The sequence below is a fragment of the Bombina bombina genome, chromosome 9, assembly GCF_027579735.1.
Source record: "Bombina bombina isolate aBomBom1 chromosome 9, aBomBom1.pri, whole genome shotgun sequence".
Lineage (NCBI taxonomy): Eukaryota > Metazoa > Chordata > Amphibia > Anura > Bombinatoridae > Bombina > Bombina bombina.
The window spans coordinates 289,228,151-289,249,088 of NC_069507.1; the positions used below are offsets into that span (position 1 = coordinate 289,228,151).

Below are 20,938 nucleotides of genomic sequence, written 5' to 3' on the forward strand. Positions count from 1 at the left end.
TCAGACAGGATCCAACAAAGGGATGATGTTTAATGAAGCAAACATCAGACCATTACATCCATACATTGAGCCACTGAAGGGCTAAACAGTAAAGTGCTGAAAGAGGCAAGAAAAAAAAATTCTATTTCCTGACCTCTGACAAAATATTTTCAGAAATAGGGAAAAGTAATCTTGTCCCTAAGAAAGTACCCCTGTAGCTGGAACAAGGGAACTCATTTGTAGACACGCATCCATTCGAGGAATGAAGCGAGACAACAAGATCTCAGAATGAGTTTGCTTGCTCAAAAAATGGCGCCTGAACCCAATATCATCCAGGAATGGCACCACAGCAACTCCCTAAAAACCTTCAGAGAACCCTGGCAAAGCCAACGGGAAGACCAAAAACTGTAAGTGTTTGACAGAAAATCCAACCTCTGGAACTTGGAATGCGCATCCTCCAGGACTATGGTCACAATGAACTGACCCACCTAGATCAAAAGGCAGAATGGAACCACTGATTTCCATTTACAGAACGAAACCTTGAGACAATGGCCCCAATTTATCAAAGGTCTTGCGGACCTGGTCCGACACTGCGGATCAGGTCCGCAAGACCTCGCTAAATGCGGAGAGCAATACGCTCTCCGCATTTAACATTGCATCAGACCTATGAGAAGTACTATGTCCACAGACTATTTGGGATATCTCAAATCTATGTTTGCAGACAAATGGAAAGAATCAATCCCATATTGAAGACAGATTCCTCTATATCCGAATTGTACGGATGCACCAGAAAATCTGGACTCATAGGAAAAATCCACTACTAGCACAGCGAAGCCAGATCTAGCTCCTGGCTGAAATTGCTTGGAAGCATAGAGATAAAGAATTGGCTAGCTTAAGAGCCCTAATTTTGTACTGGATCTACTCCAAACAAGACTCTACCATCACCAGCTTAGTCCATAGATCCTAAAAATGTTTTTGTTATCCTCTCTAGGAAACGTTTTTCTCTAGCAAGAGTAGAAATGCTCTACTCCTCTAGGCACTGTGCGCCCTGATATTTAACGGAGACAGCGACAGGAAATATCTTGTTAAAGACAGGAGATGGGAAAAAAGGAAACCCAGACTTCTCCTAATCCTGTGAAAAATCTCTTAGCACAGCCTGAAACATGAAAAAAATTCTTCAAGGAGCATCCTAGTACTTAGGAAGATTACTGGATTCTTTAGTGTTGACAACAACATACATATCGGAGTCGCTCCAAAGCAGCCAAAACTTCTTTAAACCATACACGAAGGTGTTCAAGCTGAAATCTGAAGAATACTACTCCAGCATCAGATGAAGGAATTATACTGTCCGAATCAGAGATTTCACTCTCAGAGGCTACTGACGTATCCTCCTCATCAGACCTATGAGGCAGACAACCAGTGAAGCAGCAGGAGGTACAGAAACCTTACTATCTGAATCTCTAACATTCCTCTTGCGATTTCCCATCAGTCAAGGAAAAATCAGAAAATGCCACAGACACCCCAGAAGATACCCGGCAGCAATTTCTCCCAGCAAATAACTCCTCCACAAGATTGAGAGGAACCGCATGGCACTGCATGTGACATCATAAAAATTAGGGACAATCATGGAGAAAGCTGTGGCATTGCCTAACCAGCATCATCCTAACAGACATAAGGCTCAGAAAAAAATATTATTTTATCCTTTATTTTAGGCAGGGAAATATAGGATACCACACCTTGAACTCTCAGAAACTAAACTGCTGACTTTAGCAACCATGCTAATCAAGCAGTCCTGAGATATAAATTAATCCCTGAAAAAACAACACAGTTCTAGAAAGATTTATTATCAATATGCTAAAAAATGTTTTATAACGGTCCTGTCCTCAAGAACTGCAATCACCCTTAGCTTAAAGGTACTAGAGAGCTCCCCACTAAAAAGCTGCATATATAAATCCTCAACCTGAGGAATTAAAAAATATGCACTCCAGTGGTACCTGCATAAGTCTACTTGACAAAAGAAATCTGTCTCATTCCAGTACAGGCTAAATGACTTTAATAAAAAATGGCTTGACATTTTCAATCCAAATCCTTCCTTTATACACAGACAGCTAGATCTAAGATATTACTGTCTCTTTAAATGAGATCGACAAACTGTCTTCTTTTATTAAATAAATAAAACTTATACCCCTCTCCTCACAACACTACATGGCTACCAAAACTCGCAAGTAACGGCTAAACTACGTAATAGCCGCCGCATGAAGACTAGACAGCAAATCTTGCTGTACAAACACACGGAAACTGCCGGTGCCATTCAGAGGAAAGAGAGGGAGGAGCTAACCCGGCTGAGAGAAGCAGCGCCATTATCTAAAGCGCGCGCTTCCCAGCCTTCACGAAAATATAAATAAATAAATTAGCTACTCTAGCTGCCATAAAGGTTAGGTAAGGCGCAAAAGCGCCAACACATACAACAAAACCGGGCTATAAATAATCACCTCCTAAATTCTAGGCTATTGCTATAGAACCTAGGTAACGGAGGACTGATACAAAAACGATGTCTCCTTTCAGTTAACAGAAAGCCCCACAAAGTTCATTTTAACAATGTCTCCTAAAACAGAGATACATAAAAATAAAGAAATTAACCCCTTCCATGAAGAGAGATAATTCTTAGCCTCCTGTCACATGCCTAAAAGTGCCTGCATACTGCCCATACAAATCCTCTACTAAGGATTCTGTGTAGTCCCACTAAACAATACAGAGAGCCCATCTTACTTTAATGACTCTGAAGTGCCAGCCTCCTAGCCCCAGAAGACAAAAGGCACTTGCCTGCATTCTAGCCGTCCGGCATTCAGATGACTCACTAAGTTTTAGAGGATGCCGCTCCTTACAGAGACCTGTGAAAAAAGAAAGACAGAGTAAACTTACTCAGGCTTTCTATACCAGGGCAGCAACATGTTAGGAAAATGCAGCAAAGCACACTTTACAAGTTCCTAACTGCTTTAAAGCTACCACAGCCCTGCTGAAGAGACTAACGAGGAGTAGAGCTACACCCAAATTGTTATGGAAGGCCAGAGCAATCTTGCCCAGACTTCAAAATTAAAAAATCTTGATAGAAGAATTCTAATCAGGACACCTAATTACTTCACCTCCTCCTTGCACTAGAGGCAAAGAGAATGACTAGGGGATTGTGGGTAGGGAAGTGATATTTAACAGCTTTGCTGTGGTGCTCTTTGCCTCCTCCTGCTGGCCAGGAGTGATATTCCCAACAGTAATTGATGATGATCCGTGGACTCAACGTGTCATTAGAAAAAAAACTCCCTTACCCCCAGTGATAGTGGATATAATAGAATCCAATTGAGAACCAAATAAATTATTACCTTGAAAAGATAAAGATAGTATTCTAGATTTAGACACCGAGGCCCATTCATCAAGCTCTGAATGGAGCTTGAGGGCCTGTGTTTCTGGCGAGTCTTCAGTTATGAAGCAGATAACCCTGTCCGCCTGCTCTGATGAGGCAGACAGGAATTGCCACAATTCAACCCGATCGAGTTGATTGACACCTCCCTGCTGGCGGCCCATTGGCCGCGAGTCTGCAGGAGGCGGCGTTGCACCAGCAGCTCTTGTGAGCTGCTGGTGCAATGCTGAATACAGAGAGCTTATTACTCTCCGAATGGCCCCTGTTCCCCTTGTTACCGCGGGAGCCTTCAGGCTCGCTGGAAACAGGAGTTAAGAAGCAGCGGTCTTAAGACCACTGCTCCTAAAATCATATGCCGCCTCTGAGGCGGCGTATAGCAATCCGCCCGATCATGTACGATCGGGCTGATTGACACCCTCTGCTAGTGGACGATTGGCCGTGAATCAGCAGGGGGCGGTATTGCACCAGCAGTTCACAAGAACTTTCAGGCTCGCCAGAAACACAAGTTATGAAGTTATAACCTGTTATGAAGTTATAACATGTCCGCCTGCTCTGAGGCGGCGGACAGAAATCGCCAGAAATCAACCCGATTGAATACGATTGGGTTGATTGACACCCCTTGCTAGCGGTCATTTAGCCGCAAATCTGCAGGGGCGGTATTGCACCAGCAGTTCACAAGAACTGCTGGTGCAATGATAAATGCCGAGTGCGTATGCTGTCGTTGTTTATCAATGTACAGCGGACATGATACGCAATATTGGGTGATGTCCGCTTGCACAATGATAATTCGACCCCTTAATATCAATCTTAATAATATCAAATATAGCATCACAAATGAAATGATTAGCATGTTTAAGTAAGAGAACAATGCTAGACAAATCTTGATCCGATAACTGCTGTGCTAGATTGTCCAACCAAAAAGTTGAAGCAGCAGCAACATTAACTATAGAGATATCAGGTCTAAGAATATAGTCAGTATGTAAATATGCCTTCCTAAGATAAGGTTCAATCTTCCTGTCTAAGGGATCTTTAAAAGAAGTACTATCTTCCATAGGAATTACATTTAGCAAGAGTAGAAATAGCCCTATCAACCTTAGGGACTTTCTCCCAAAGCTCTAAATTGGACACAGGTAAAGAATACAATGTTTTAAACCTAGAAGGACTAAAAGAAGTACCAGGCTTAAACCATTCCTTAGTAATCATATTAGAGATAGCATCTGGAATAGGAAAAACTTCAGGAGTAACCTCAGAAGTCTTAAAACAGAATTCAAATGTTTGCTATTCTTGTTATCAAGAGGACTAGATTCCTCAATACCCAAAGTAAGAAATACATCCTTTTACAAAGAACAAATATATTCCATCTTAAAAAGAAAGGATGATTTATCAATTTTAGAGTCTGAAGTAGGATCCTCTGAGCCAGAGAAATCCTTATCAGCAGACAATACTTCAGTATGCTGTTGATCAATACAAACTTCATCAGCTTTCTCAATGGCTGCAGCAATATAATCTTTTATATCTACAGGAATATCATGTACATTAGACTGTGAAGGTTTAACAGTAGATGTATTTGTACTTATAGAAACATTATCAGCATGAAACAATTTCTCATAACAAGTGCCACATACATGAGCTAAAGAAGGAAGATCAGCCAATTTACAACATACACACTTAGCTTTGGTAGATTTGTTTTCAGGCAACTTGGTTACTACAGTAACATTAGAGGCAGGATCAGTTTGAGACATCTTGAAAAATGTAACAAAAAAGAAAAAATAACATTTAAACAAAATATCCAATATCCTCAAAATAGCAGTTTCAGGAATGGGAAAAAATACTTATGCTAAAATACTCATATGCAAACATCATAGCTCTCTATAACAAATGAAAGCAGAGAGGAAAAGAGGGAGAGACTTAATATAGCACATTTTTTGGCGCCAAAAATGACGCTAACAAAGATGACGCAAATACAGAGGAAAAAACTATTGGTGCCAAGGTTAACAGGAAATGACACGATTCGTGTCATAACAGGCGCGACTTTGCACCAAAAAAAATTTGCGTCAAGAAAGACGCAAGAAATTAAGTGACTTGCGTCACAACAAACGCAACATTCGCGGCAAAAAAATGCAACAAGAATAACGCAATAAATAGAAGCATTTTGCTACCTGAAACCCCAGGTAAGAAAAACTGAAAAAAATTTCCTCCCAAAACATAATTTTCCATGCTGAAACTATTAGACTGCAAAGGGAAATAAACATAGACCTGACTCATGGCAAATATATGCAAACATAGCTGAGAGTGTCTTAACAAAAAAAAGATATATACTTACCTGAAGACACCTATCCACATATAACAGACAGCCAAACCAGAACTGAAACATATCAGCAGAGGTAATGGTAGAGGAGTATAATGTCGATCTGTAAAGGAAGGTGGCAGATGAATCCCATGACCTAATTGAATGAGGGCCTTAGAATACATTTCCCATAGGTGAAAACATAGCATCATAAGGCAAATACTCCCTTCACATCCCTCAGACAAACACTGTACTTTGAGAGAAACTGGGCTTCCAAATACTAAGAAGCGCCTTTCACAGACGAAATCAAGCACAACTTGCTTCACCATCCTCCAACGAAGGCAAAGTTTGTAAAACTAAGGTGTGAGTGAGGTGGGAGGTGTATTTAAAAGCATTATGAGGTTTGGGAAACTTTGCCCCCTCCTGGTAGGAATGTATATCCCATATGTCACTAGCTCATGGACTCTTGCCACTTACATGAATGAAATATGAGTTATATACATATATGGACACCCTACTAATTGCTTGTGTTTAATACCTGCAGGTCACTGTTACTATACATTATATAAATACACCAACAGAATTGTGCATTATTATATATATGAGTAATATACATATACGGACACCCTACTTATTGCTTGTGTTTAATACCTGCAGGTCACTGTTACTATACATTACATAACTACACCAACAGAACTGTGCATTATTATATATATGAGTAATATACATATACGGACACCCTACTAATTGCTTGTGTTTAATACCTGCAGGTCACTGTTACTATACATTATATAAATACACCAACAGAATTGTGCATTATTATATATATGAGTAATATACATATACGGACACCCTACTTATTGCTTGTGTTTAATACCTGCAGGTCACTGTTACTATACATTACATAAATACAGCAACAGAATTGTGCATTATTATATATATGAGTAATATACCTATACGGACACCCTACTAATTGCTTGTGTTTAATACCTGCAGGTGACTGTTACTATATATTACATAAATACACCAACAGTATTGTACATTATTATATATATGAGTAATATACATATACAGACACCCTACTTATTGCTTGTGTTTAATACCTGCAGGTCATTGTTACTATACATTACATAACTAGACCAACAGAATTGTGCATTATTATATATATGAGTAATATACATATACGGACACCCTACTAATTGCTTTTGTTTAATACCTGCAGGTCACTGTTACTATACATTACATAAATACACCAACAGAATTGTGCATTATTATATATGAGTAATATACATATACGGACACCCTACTAATTGCTTGTGTTTAATACCTGCAGGTCACTGTTACTATACATTATATAAATACACTAACAGAATTGTGCATTATTATATATGAGTAATATACATATACGGACACCCTACTAATTGCTTGTGTTTAATACCTGCAGGTCACTGTTACTATACATTATATAAATACACCAACAGAATTGTGCATTATTATATATAAGAGTAATATACATATACGGACACCCTACTAATTGCTTGTGTTTAATACCTGCAGGTCACTGTTACTATACATTATATAAATACACCAACAGAATTGTGCATTATTATATATAAGAGTAATATACATATACGGACAACCTACTAATTGCTTGTGTTTAATACCTGCAGGTCACTGTTACTATACATTACATAAATACACCAACAGAATTGTCCATTATTATATATAAGAGTAATATACATATACGGACACCCTACTTATTGCTTGTGTTTAATACCAGCAGGTCACTGTTACTATGTGTTACATAAATACACCAACAGAATTGTGCATTATTATATATATGAGTAATATACATATACTTACACCCTACTTATTGCTTGTGTTTAATACCTGCAGGTCACTGTTACTGTACGTTACATAAATACACCAACAGAATTGTGCATTATTATATATATGAGTAATATACATATACGGACACCCTACTAATTGCTTGTGTTTAATACCTGTAGGTGACTGTTACTATACGTTACATAAATACAGAAACAGAACTGTGCATTATTATATATATGAGTAATATACATATACGGACACCCTACTAATTGCTTGTGTTTAATACCTGCAGGTCACTGTTACTATACGTTACATAAATACAGAAACAGAACTGTGCATTATTATATATATGAGTAATATACATATACGGACACCCTACTTATTGCTTGTGTTTAATACCTGCAGGTCGCTGTTACTATACATTACATAAATACACCAACAGAATTGTGCATTATTATATATATGAGTAATATACATATACGGACATCCTACTAATTGCTTGTGTTTAATACCTGCAGGTCACTGTTACTATACATTACATAAATACACCAACAGAATTGTGCATTATTATATATATGAGTAATTAACATATACGGACACCCTACTAACTGCTTGTGTTTAATACCTGTAGGTGACTGTTACTATACGTTACATAAATACAGAAACAGAACTGAGCATTATTATATATATGAGTAATATACATATACGGACACCCTACTAATTGCTTGTGTTTAATACCTGCAGGTCACTGTTACTATACGTTACATAAATTCACCAACAAAATTGTGCATTATTATATATATGAGTAATATACATATACAGACACCTTACTATTGCTTGTGTTTAATACCTGCAGGTCACTGTTACTATATGTTACATAAATACACCAACAGAATTGTACATTATTATATATATGAGTAATATACATATACGGACACCCTACTAATTGCTTGTGTTTAATACCTGCAGGTCACTGTTACTATACGTTACATAAATTCACCAACAGAATTGTGCATTATTATATATATGAGTAATTATATCTATAGGGACACCCTACTTATTGCTTGTGTTTAATACCTGCAGGTCACTGTTACTATATGTTACATAAATACACCAACAGAATTGTGCATTATTATATATATGAGTAATATACATATACGGACACCCTACTAATTGCTTGTGTTTAATACCTGCAGGTCACTGTTACTATACATTATATAAATACACCAACAGAATTGTGCATTATTATATATATGAGTAATATACATATACGGACACCCTACTAATTGCTTGTGTTTAATACCTGCAGGTCACTGTTACTATACATTACATAAATACACCAACAGAATTGTGCATTATTATATATATGAGTAATATACATATACGGACACCCTACTAATTGCTTGTGTTTAATACCTGCAGGTCACTGTTACTATATGTTACATAAATACACCAACAGAATTGTGCATTATTATATATATGAGTAATTTACATATACGGACACCCTACTAACTGCTTGTGTTTAATACCTGTAGGTGACTGTTACTATACGTTACATAAATACAGAAACAGAACTGTGCATTATTATATATATGAGTAATATACATATACGGACACTCTACTAATTGCTTGTGTTTAATACCTGCAGGTCACTGTTACTATACGTTACATAAATACACCAATAGAACTGTGCATTATTATATATATGAGTAATATACATATACAGACACCCTACTAATTGCTTGTGTTTAATACCTGCAGGTCACTGTTACTATATGTTACATAAATACACCAACAGAATTGTGCATTATTATATATAAGAGTAATATACATATACGGACACCATACTTATTGCTTGTGTTTAATACCCGCAGGTCACTGTTACTATATGTTACATAAATACAGCAACAGAACTGTGCATTATTATATATATGAGTAATATACCTATACGGACACCCTACTAATTGCTTGTGTTTAATACCTGCAGGTCACTGTTACTATATGTTACATAAATACACCAACAGAATTGTGCATTATTATATATATGAGTAATTTACATATACGGACACCCTACTAACTGCTTGTGTTTAATACCTGTAGGTGACTGTTACTATACGTTACATAAATACAGAAACAGAACTGTGCATTATTATATATATGAGTAATATACATATACGGACACCCTACTAATTGCTTGTGTTTAATACCTGCAGGTCACTGTTACTATACATTACATAAATACACCAACAGAACTGTGCATTATTATATATATGAGTAATATACCTATACGGACACCCTACTAACTGCTTGTGTTTAATACCTGTAGGTGACTGTTACTATACGTTATATAAATACACCAACAGAACTGTGCATTATTATATATATGAGTAATATACATATACGGACACCCTACTAATTGCTTGTGTTTAATACCTGCAGGTCACTGTTACTATAAGTTACATAAATACAGAAACAGAACTGTGCATTATTATATATATGAGTAATATACATATACTTACACCCTACTTATTGCTTGTGTTTAATACCTGCAGGTCACTGTTACTATACGTTACATAAATTCACCAACAGAATTGTGCATTATTATATATATGAGTAATATACATATACGGACACCCTACTAATTGCTTGTGTTTAATACCTGCAGGTCATTGTTACTATATGTTACATAAATACAGCAACAGAACTGTGCATTATTATATATAAGAGTAATATACATATACGGACACCATACTTATTGCTTGTGTTTAATACCTGCAGGTCACTGTTACTATATGTTACATAAATACACCAACAGAATTGTGCATTATTATATATATGAGTAATATACATATACGGACACTCTACTAATTGCTTGTGTTTAATACCTGCAGGTCACTGTTACTATATGTTACATAAATACACTAACAGAATTATGCATTATTATATATATGAGTAATTATATCTATAGGGACACCCTACTTATTGCTTGTGTTTAATACCTGCAGGTCACTGTTACTATACATTACATAAATACACCAACAGAATTGTGCATTATTATATATATGAGTAATTAACATATACGGACACCCTACTAATTGCTTGTGTTTAATACCTGCAGGTCACTGTTACTATACATTACATAAATACACCAACAGAATTGTGCATTATTATATATATGAGTAATTAACATATACGGACACCCTACTAACTGCTTGTGTTTAATACCTGTAGGTGACTGTTACTATACGTTACATAAATACAGAAACAGAACTGAGCATTATTATATATATGAGTAATATACATATACGGACACCCTACTAATTGCTTGTGTTTAATACCTGCAGGTCACTGTTACTATACGTTACATAAATTCACCAACAAAATTGTGCATTATTATATATATGAGTAATATACATATACAGACACCTTACTATTGCTTGTGTTTAATACCTGCAGGTCACTGTTACTATATGTTACATAAATACACCAACAGAATTGTACATTATTATATATATGAGTAATATACATATACGGACACCCTACTAATTGCTTGTGTTTAATACCTGCAGGTCACTGTTACTATACGTTACATAAATTCACCAACAGAATTGTGCATTATTATATATATGAGTAATTATATCTATAGGGACACCCTACTTATTGCTTGTGTTTAATACCTGCAGGTCACTGTTACTATATGTTACATAAATACACCAACAGAATTGTGCATTATTATATATATGAGTAATATACATATACGGACACCCTACTAATTGCTTGTGTTTAATACCTGCAGGTCACTGTTACTATACATTATATAAATACACCAACAGAATTGTGCATTATTATATATATGAGTAATATACATATACGGACACCCTACTAATTGCTTGTGTTTAATACCTGCAGGTCACTGTTACTATACATTACATAAATACACCAACAGAATTGTGCATTATTATATATATGAGTAATATACATATACGGACACCCTACTAATTGCTTGTGTTTAATACCTGCAGGTCACTGTTACTATATGTTACATAAATACACCAACAGAATTGTGCATTATTATATATATGAGTAATTTACATATACGGACACCCTACTAACTGCTTGTGTTTAATACCTGTAGGTGACTGTTACTATACGTTACATAAATACAGAAACAGAACTGTGCATTATTATATATATGAGTAATATACATATACGGACACTCTACTAATTGCTTGTGTTTAATACCTGCAGGTCACTGTTACTATACGTTACATAAATACACCAATAGAACTGTGCATTATTATATATATGAGTAATATACATATACAGACACCCTACTAATTGCTTGTGTTTAATACCTGCAGGTCACTGTTACTATATGTTACATAAATACACCAACAGAATTGTGCATTATTATATATAAGAGTAATATACATATACGGACACCATACTTATTGCTTGTGTTTAATACCCGCAGGTCACTGTTACTATATGTTACATAAATACAGCAACAGAACTGTGCATTATTATATATATGAGTAATATACCTATACGGACACCCTACTAATTGCTTGTGTTTAATACCTGCAGGTCACTGTTACTATATGTTACATAAATACACCAACAGAATTGTGCATTATTATATATATGAGTAATTTACATATACGGACACCCTACTAACTGCTTGTGTTTAATACCTGTAGGTGACTGTTACTATACGTTACATAAATACAGAAACAGAACTGTGCATTATTATATATATGAGTAATATACATATACGGACACCCTACTAATTGCTTGTGTTTAATACCTGCAGGTCACTGTTACTATACATTACATAAATACACCAACAGAACTGTGCATTATTATATATATGAGTAATATACCTATACGGACACCCTACTAACTGCTTGTGTTTAATACCTGTAGGTGACTGTTACTATACGTTATATAAATACACCAACAGAATTGTGCATTATTATATATATGAGTAATATACATATACGGACACCCTACTAATTGCTTGTGTTTAATACCTGCAGGTCACTGTTACTATACGTTACATAAATTCACCAACAGAATTGTGCATTATTATATATATGAGTGATTAACATATACGGACACTCTACTAATTCCTTGTGTTTAATACCTGCAGGTCACTGTTACTATATGTTACATAAATACACCAACAGAATTGTGCATTATTATATATATGAGTAATATACATATACGGACACCCTACTAATTGCTTGTGTTTAATACCTGCAGGTCACTGTTACTATATGTTACATAAATTCACCAACAGAATTGTGCATTATTATATATATGAGTAATATACATATACGGACACCCTACTAATTGCTTGTGTTTAATACCTGCAGGTCACTGTTACTATACATTACATAAATACACCAACAGAATTGTGCATTATTATATATATGAGTAATATACATATACGGACACCCTACTAATTGCTTGTGTTTAATACCTGCAGGTCACTGTTACTATAGATTACATAAATACACCAACAGAATTGTGCATTATTATATATAAGAGTAATATACATATACGGACACCATACTTATTGCTTGTGTTTAATACCTGCAGGTCACTGTTACTATATGTTACATAAATACAGCAACAGAACTGTGCATTATTATATATATGAGTAATATACATATACGGACACCCTACTAATTGCTTGTGTTTAATACCTGCAGGTCACTGTTACTATATGTTACATAAATACACCAACAGAATTGTGCATTATTATATATATGAGTAATATACATATACGGACACTCTACTAATTGCTTGTGTTTAATACCTGCAGGTCACTGTTACTATACGTTACATAAATACAGCAACAGAACTGTGCATTATTATATATATGAGTAATATACCTATACGGACACCCTACTAATTGCTTGTGTTTAATACCTGCAGGTCACTGTTACTATACGTTACATAAATTCACCAACAGAATTGTGCATTATTATATATATGAGTTATATACATATACGGACACCCTACTAATTGTTTGTGTTTAATACCTGCAGGTCACTGTTACTATACGTTACATAAATACACCAACAGAACTGTGCATTATTATATATATGAGTAATATACATATACGGACACTCTACTAATTGCTTGTGTTTAATACCTGCAGGTCACTGTTACTATACATTACATAACTACACCAACAGAATTGTGCATTATTATATATATGAGTTATATACATATACGGACACTCTACTAATTCCTTGTGTTTAATACCTGCAGGTCACTGTTACTATATGTTACATAAATACACCAACAGAATTGTGCATTATTATATATATGAGTAATATACATATACGGACAACCTACTAATTGCTTGTGTTTAATACCTGCAGGTCACTGTTACTATATGTTACATAAATTCACCAACAGAATTGTGCATTATTATATATATGAGTAATATACATATACGGACACTCTACTAATTGCTTGTGTTTAATACCTGCAGGTCACTGTTTCTATACATTACATAAATACACCAACAGAATTGTGCATTATTATATATATGAGTAATATACATATACGGACACCCTACTAATTGCTTGTGTTTAATACCTGCAGGTCACTGTTACTATAGATTACATAAATACACCAACAGAATTGTGCATTATTATATATAAGAGTAATATACATATACGGACACCATACTTATTGCTTGTGTTTAATACCTGCAGGTCACTGTTACTATATGTTACATAAATACAGCAACAGAACTGTGCATTATTATATATATGAGTAATATACATATACGGACACCCTACTAATTGCTTGTGTTTAATACCTGCAGGTTACTGTTACTATACGTTACATAAATACACCAACAGAATTGTGCATTATTATATATAAGAGTAATATACATATACGGACACCATACTTATTGCTTGTGTTTAATACCTGCAGGTCACTGTTACTATATGTTACATAAATACAGCAACAGAACTGTGCATTATTATATATGAGTAATATACATATACGGACACCATACTTATTGCTTGTGTTTAATACCTGCAGGTCACTGTTACTATACGTTACATAAATACACCAACAGAATTGTGCATTATTATATATATGAGTAATATACATATACGGACACCCTACTAATTGCTTGTGTTTAATACCCGCAGGTCACTGTTACTATATGTTACATAAATACAGCAACAGAACTGTGCATTATTATATATTGTGACAAACCCTTCTGTCAGTACTGGAAGGGTTAACTCTGTTCAGCTTTGAGAAACTATATTTCTAAATACAAGTTGCTGGCTCCAGCCATAATTTAGTTAGTGATAAGCATTCCATTGTTTAATCACCCTCAGATAGCAGACGCCTAAGTGATAAGAAGAGCCCAGAGTGTCTTGTGTTTAAAGTATTTAAGTAATGTATTTCTTTTGTATCATGTAAAAGGGCGTCTTCCCCTTTTATCTAATGTACAAGAGTCTTTCAACCCCCCCATCTGGGGTCAAAACCTGTATAAATACTAGGCATCTAGCCTTTAATAAATAACATTCTGTTTTAAACCTGAAAACTGGCTGGGTTGTGAATTGCTGATTCTGTATGCAGGACATTATTCCCTGGTATTAACCCTTGGTACACTGTTGGTACCGTAACATATATATGAGTAATATACATATACGGACACCCTACTAATTGCTTGTGTTTAATACCTGCAGGTCACTGTTACTATATGTTACATAAATACAGCAACAGAACTGTGCATTATTATATATATGAGTAATATACATATACGGACACCCTACTAATTGCTTGTGTTTAATACCTGCAGGTCACTGTTACTATATGTTACATAAATACAGCAACAGAACTGTGCATTATTATATATATGAGTAATTTACATATACGGACACCCTACTAATTGCTTGTGTTTAATACCTGCAGGTCACTGTTACTATATATTACATAAATACACCAACAGAATTGTGCATTATTATATATATGAGTAATATACATATACGGACACCCTACTAATTGCTTGTGTTTAATACCTGCAGGTCACTGTTACTATATGTTACATAAATACAGAAACAGAACTGTGCATTATTATATATATGAGTAATTTACATATACGGACACCCTACTAATTGCTTGTGTTTAAAACCTGCAGGTCACTGTTACTATACATTACATAAATACACCAACAGAACTGTGCATTATTATATATATGAGTAATATACATATACGGACACCCTACTAATTGCTTGTGTTTAATACCTGCAGGTCACTGTTACTATACATTACATAAATACACCAACAGAACTGTGCATTATTATATATATGAGTAATATACATATACGGACACCCTACTAATTCCTTGTGTTTAATACCTGCAGTTCACTGTTACTATATGTTATATAAATACACCAACAGAATTGTGCTTTATTATGTATATGAGTAATATACATATACGGACACCCTACTAATTCCTTGTGTTTAATACCTGCAGTTCACTGTTACTATATGTTATATAAATACACCAACAGAATTGTGCATTATTATGTATATGAGTAATTATATATATATAGGGACACCCTACTAATTGCTTGTGTTTAATACCTGCAGGTCACTGTTACTATATGTTATATAAATACACCAACAGAATTGTGCATTATTATGTATATGAGTAATTATATATATATACGGACACCCTACTAATTGCTTGTGTTTAATACCTGCAGGTCACTGTTACTATTCATTACATAAATACACCAACAGAACTGTGCATTATTATATATATGAGTAATATACATATACGGACACCCTACTAATTGCTTGTGTTTAATACCTGCAGGTCACTGTTACTATACATTACATAAATACACCAACAGAATTGTGCATTATTATATATATGAGTAATTAACATATACGGACACCCTACTAATTGTTTGTGTTTAATACCTGCAGGTCACTGTTACTATACATTACATAAATACACCAACAGAATTGTGCATTATTATATATATGAGTAATATACATATACGGACACCCTACTAACTGCTTGTGTTTAATACCTGTAGGTGACTGTTACTATACATTACATAAATACACCAACAGAATTGTGCATTATTATATATATGAGTAATATACATATACGGACACCCTACTAATTGCTTGTGTTTAATACCTGCAGGTCACTGTTACTATATGTTACATAAATACAGAAACAGAACTGTGCATTATTATATATATGAGTAATATACATATACGGACACCCTACTAATTGCTTGTGTTTAATACCTGCAGGTCACTGTTACTATACATTACATAACTAGACCAACAGAATTGTGCATTATTATATATATGAGTAATATACATATACGGACACCCTACTAATTGCTTGTGTTCAATACCTGCAGGTCACTGTTACTATATGTTACATAAATACACCAACAGAATTGTGCATTATTATATATATGAGTAATATACATATACGGACAACCTACTAATTGCTTGTGTTTAATACCTGCAGGTCACTGTTACTATACATTACATAACTACACCAACAGAATTGTGCATTATTATATATATATGAGTAATATACATATACGGACACCCTACTAATTGCTTGTGTTTAATACCTGCAGTTCACTGTTACTATATGTTATATAAATACACCAACAGAATTGTGCATTATTATGTATATGAGTAATTATATATATATATAGGGACACCCTACTAATTGCTTGTGTTTAATACCTGCAGGTCACTGTTACTATATGTTATATAAATACACCAACAGAATTGTGCATTATTATGTATATGAGTAATATACATATACGGACACCCTACTAATTGCTTGTGTTTAATACCTGCAGGTCACTGTTACTATATGTTATATAAATACACCAACAGAATTGTGCATTATTATGTATATGAGTAATATACATATACGGACACCCTACTAATTGCTTGTGTTTAATACCTGCAGGTCACTGTTACTATAAACTAAGTAACGAATTTGCAACAGATGAACTGGGCTGTTTTACTAAATGCCGTAAACCATGTCTGTAAGTTTGAAAAATATTAAAGAACTCTATACTCAGGGCTCATGGAAACAGCATGGCTCAGATTACAAGTGGAGCACTACTTATAGCGCAGGATGCAAATTTATATTAGTCCATGGTAAAATAGAATTACCAGAGAAGGTTTAGCAAAACGCCAACATCGATTTAGGGCATCTTATACTTTAAATTGACAATGCAACCGCGCTAAACATTGCTCATATTACAAGTTGAATCTTATGGGTTGCACTCTAGCGGTAGCCAAAAAAGCGCTAGAAGATTTCACGCAACCTAATGTAAATTATTAGGGTAAAAAAACATTAAACACATATTAAAATATAGTTTTACACTCATATACAAACCTTTTTGATAAAAATATGTTTAATACTGAAAAAATGTTTTAAAGAGGTTAAAAAGGGACATAGTATGCGACAAGGTGTTTAACTGGGAAGGGTTTAGAAGTGTGTGTGTGTGTATATACAGTGTATATATATAAATATGTGTATGTGTGTATGCATGTTTATTTATGTTTAAATATGTAAATATATATGTACACACATGTAAACAATACATATATATATATATATATTTATTTATACACACGGACATATATATATTATATATATATATAAATATGTGTATGTGTGTATGCATGTTTATTTATGTTTAAATATGTAAATATATAAGTACACACATGTAAACAAAATATATATATATATATATTTATTTATACACACGGACATATATATATTATATATATAAAAACAAACTTTTGAGCCCTTCGTAGTCAAATACTTTGAAATATCCAATATAATTTTTAAACAATTTTAATGTTTTTATTTTTTTAATAGAAATAAGTGAAATTCCTTTGTTCTTCAAGTACAAGAAAATTATATTTTTATTTCTAAATGAATAAATAAATACATGTATATACAATATGAATCTATGTCTCTCTCTCTCTAAATATATACATATATATATATATATATATAAGTATATAAACAGCGCTGTATACAGCAAATATAAACTAGAAATACACAATGTGTAGAAAAAAACACTTTATTTTACTGACAGACCATGGCATCTATTTATCAAGCTGTCAACCGCAAATACGCTGGAATTCCAGGGGTTTAGGGGTTAATAACTCTATGTAGGTGGCGGCGGTGTCGGGAGCGGCAGGTTAGGGGTTAATAACTTTTATTTAGGTGGCGGCGGTGTCGGGGCAACAGATTAGGGGTTAATAAGTATAATGTAGGTGGCGGCGGTGTAGGGGCGGAAGATTAGGGGTGTTTAGACTTGGGGTACATGTTAGGGTGTTAGGTGTAAACATAACTTTTATTATACCATAGGAATCAATGGGATATCGGGCAGCAGCGAACATAAGCTTTTGCTGCTTTCAGACTCCCATTGATTCCTATGGCATCCGCCACCTCAAGGGCGGCGGATTGAAAACCAGGTACGCTGCGCCGGAATAGTGACGAGCGTACCTGGTACGTATTTGATAACTAGCAAAAGTAGTCAGATAGTGCCGAATTTGCAGGTGGCGGCGGTGTAGGGGGTGCAGATTAGGGGTGTTTAGACTCGGGGTACATGTTAGGGTGTTAGGTGTAAACATTACCATAGGAATCAATGGGATATCGGGCAGCAGCGAACATAAGCTTTCGCTGCTTTCAGACTCCCATTGATTCCTATGGCATCCGCCGCCTCCAGGGCCGGAAAAGTGCCGAGCGTACCTGCTAGTTATTTGATAACTAGCAAAAGTAGTCAGATTGTGCCGAACTTGCATTCGGAACATCTGGTGTGACGTAAGCATCGATCTGTGTCGGACTGAGTCTGGCGGATTGTATGTTACATCACTAAATTCTACTTTTGCTGGTCTGTAGGGTTTGATAACAAAGCTTCCAATGTAACACTGACTGGTAGACAGATCCGGAACAAAACTTTAAAATTGATTCCTTTTTCCTCTCCACTGTTAGTTGGAAGGCTCTTTAAGTGCCACGCACGCCTACTGTATTCCAGTATCGGGTAAGAGAAATGTAACTATAATGCAGAGAGTAATCGCAGCAGTGTTCAGCTGAATACACAGCTGACAAACAGACAAGCAGCTACGCGCGTTTCACCTGTGCTCATTACAGGCTTCATCTGGCTGTGTGGATGCCGGATGAAGCCTGTAATGAGCACAGGTGAAATGCGTGTAGCTGCTTGTCTGTTTGGCAGCGGTGTACTCAGCTGAACATTGCTGCGATTACTCTCTGCATTATACTTACATTTCTCTTACCCAATACTGGAATACAGAAGGCGTGCGTGGCACTTAAAGAGCCTTCCAACTAACGGTGGAGAGGAAAAAGGAATCAATTTTAAAGTTTTGTTCCGGATCTGTCTACCAGTCAGTGTTACATTGGAAGCGAGCAGGTAATATTCAGCCACACTATGACCGCTCATCACAACAGGTATGATTTAAGCAAGTACTGCTGAATACGGTGGGGATTCACTATATACGTTATAAGAGTTATCAAGTTTAAAAGCAAAGACTGCTATGTTGAAGATGGATTCAAACTGAAATGTCTTTATTATCTTGACGTATGCATGTGAAATAAATAACCAAGTCTGCATAATACCTGTGTGAGTCAAATTTGGCATAGTAGTGGGCCTGCATTAAAGCTTTCATTCATTATACAAGTGGATTACAAAAAATACATCTGTGAGATGCTGGATATATGACCGGGACAATTGATTTATATTCTGGACTTTAATTAGTCTCTCTAATGTCAACCTGGGTTGATTTGTTGTTCTCGATCATGTTTTAATGCAGAGAATTGAATTATGTTACTAAGTTATCAAGCTTTATAAATATATCAAGTTAAAAGAATAAGCTGTGTAAATGGTTATTTATTGTCAAAACTTAGGTTTAATGCATCAGTGATGTGAGATACAGTTTGTTGCTGGAATTAATAAGGGCTCTATTATTCCTTTTTGTATAATATATATATATATATATATATATATATATATATATATATATATATATATATACACACACACACAGTATATAGGTATTGATATATGGCTATAGATATAGATTTTACAAAGCATATATATATATATATACACACACACACACACAGTATATAGGTATTGATATATAGCTGTATATATATATCTTTTACAAAGTATATATACAGGTTGTCCCCAGGTTACGAACAAGATAAGTTCTGTAGGTTTGTTCTTAAGTTGAATTTGTATGTAAGTTGGAACAGGCAGTTTATTTAGGTGAAACTCTAGCCAAACATTTGTTTAGTTTTGTAAAGCATAGGGAAAAGTTTGTTTTGCTATCTGTGCCCCTGTTCAGAAAAT

General features: G+C 34.8%; 1 protein-coding gene across 1 annotated transcript in view; it reads left to right on the plus strand.

Moving 5' to 3' along the window:
• LOC128640610 (amiloride-sensitive sodium channel subunit alpha) overlaps nt 1–20,938 on the plus strand; it is a 620,512-nt gene that overhangs the window by 418,140 nt on the left and 181,434 nt on the right. The window contains exon 7 of the mRNA XM_053693079.1: nt 17,512–17,590. Within this exon, the coding sequence (XP_053549054.1) occupies nt 17,512–17,590 (79 nt within the window). The remainder of the gene's footprint in view (nt 1–17,511; nt 17,591–20,938) is intronic.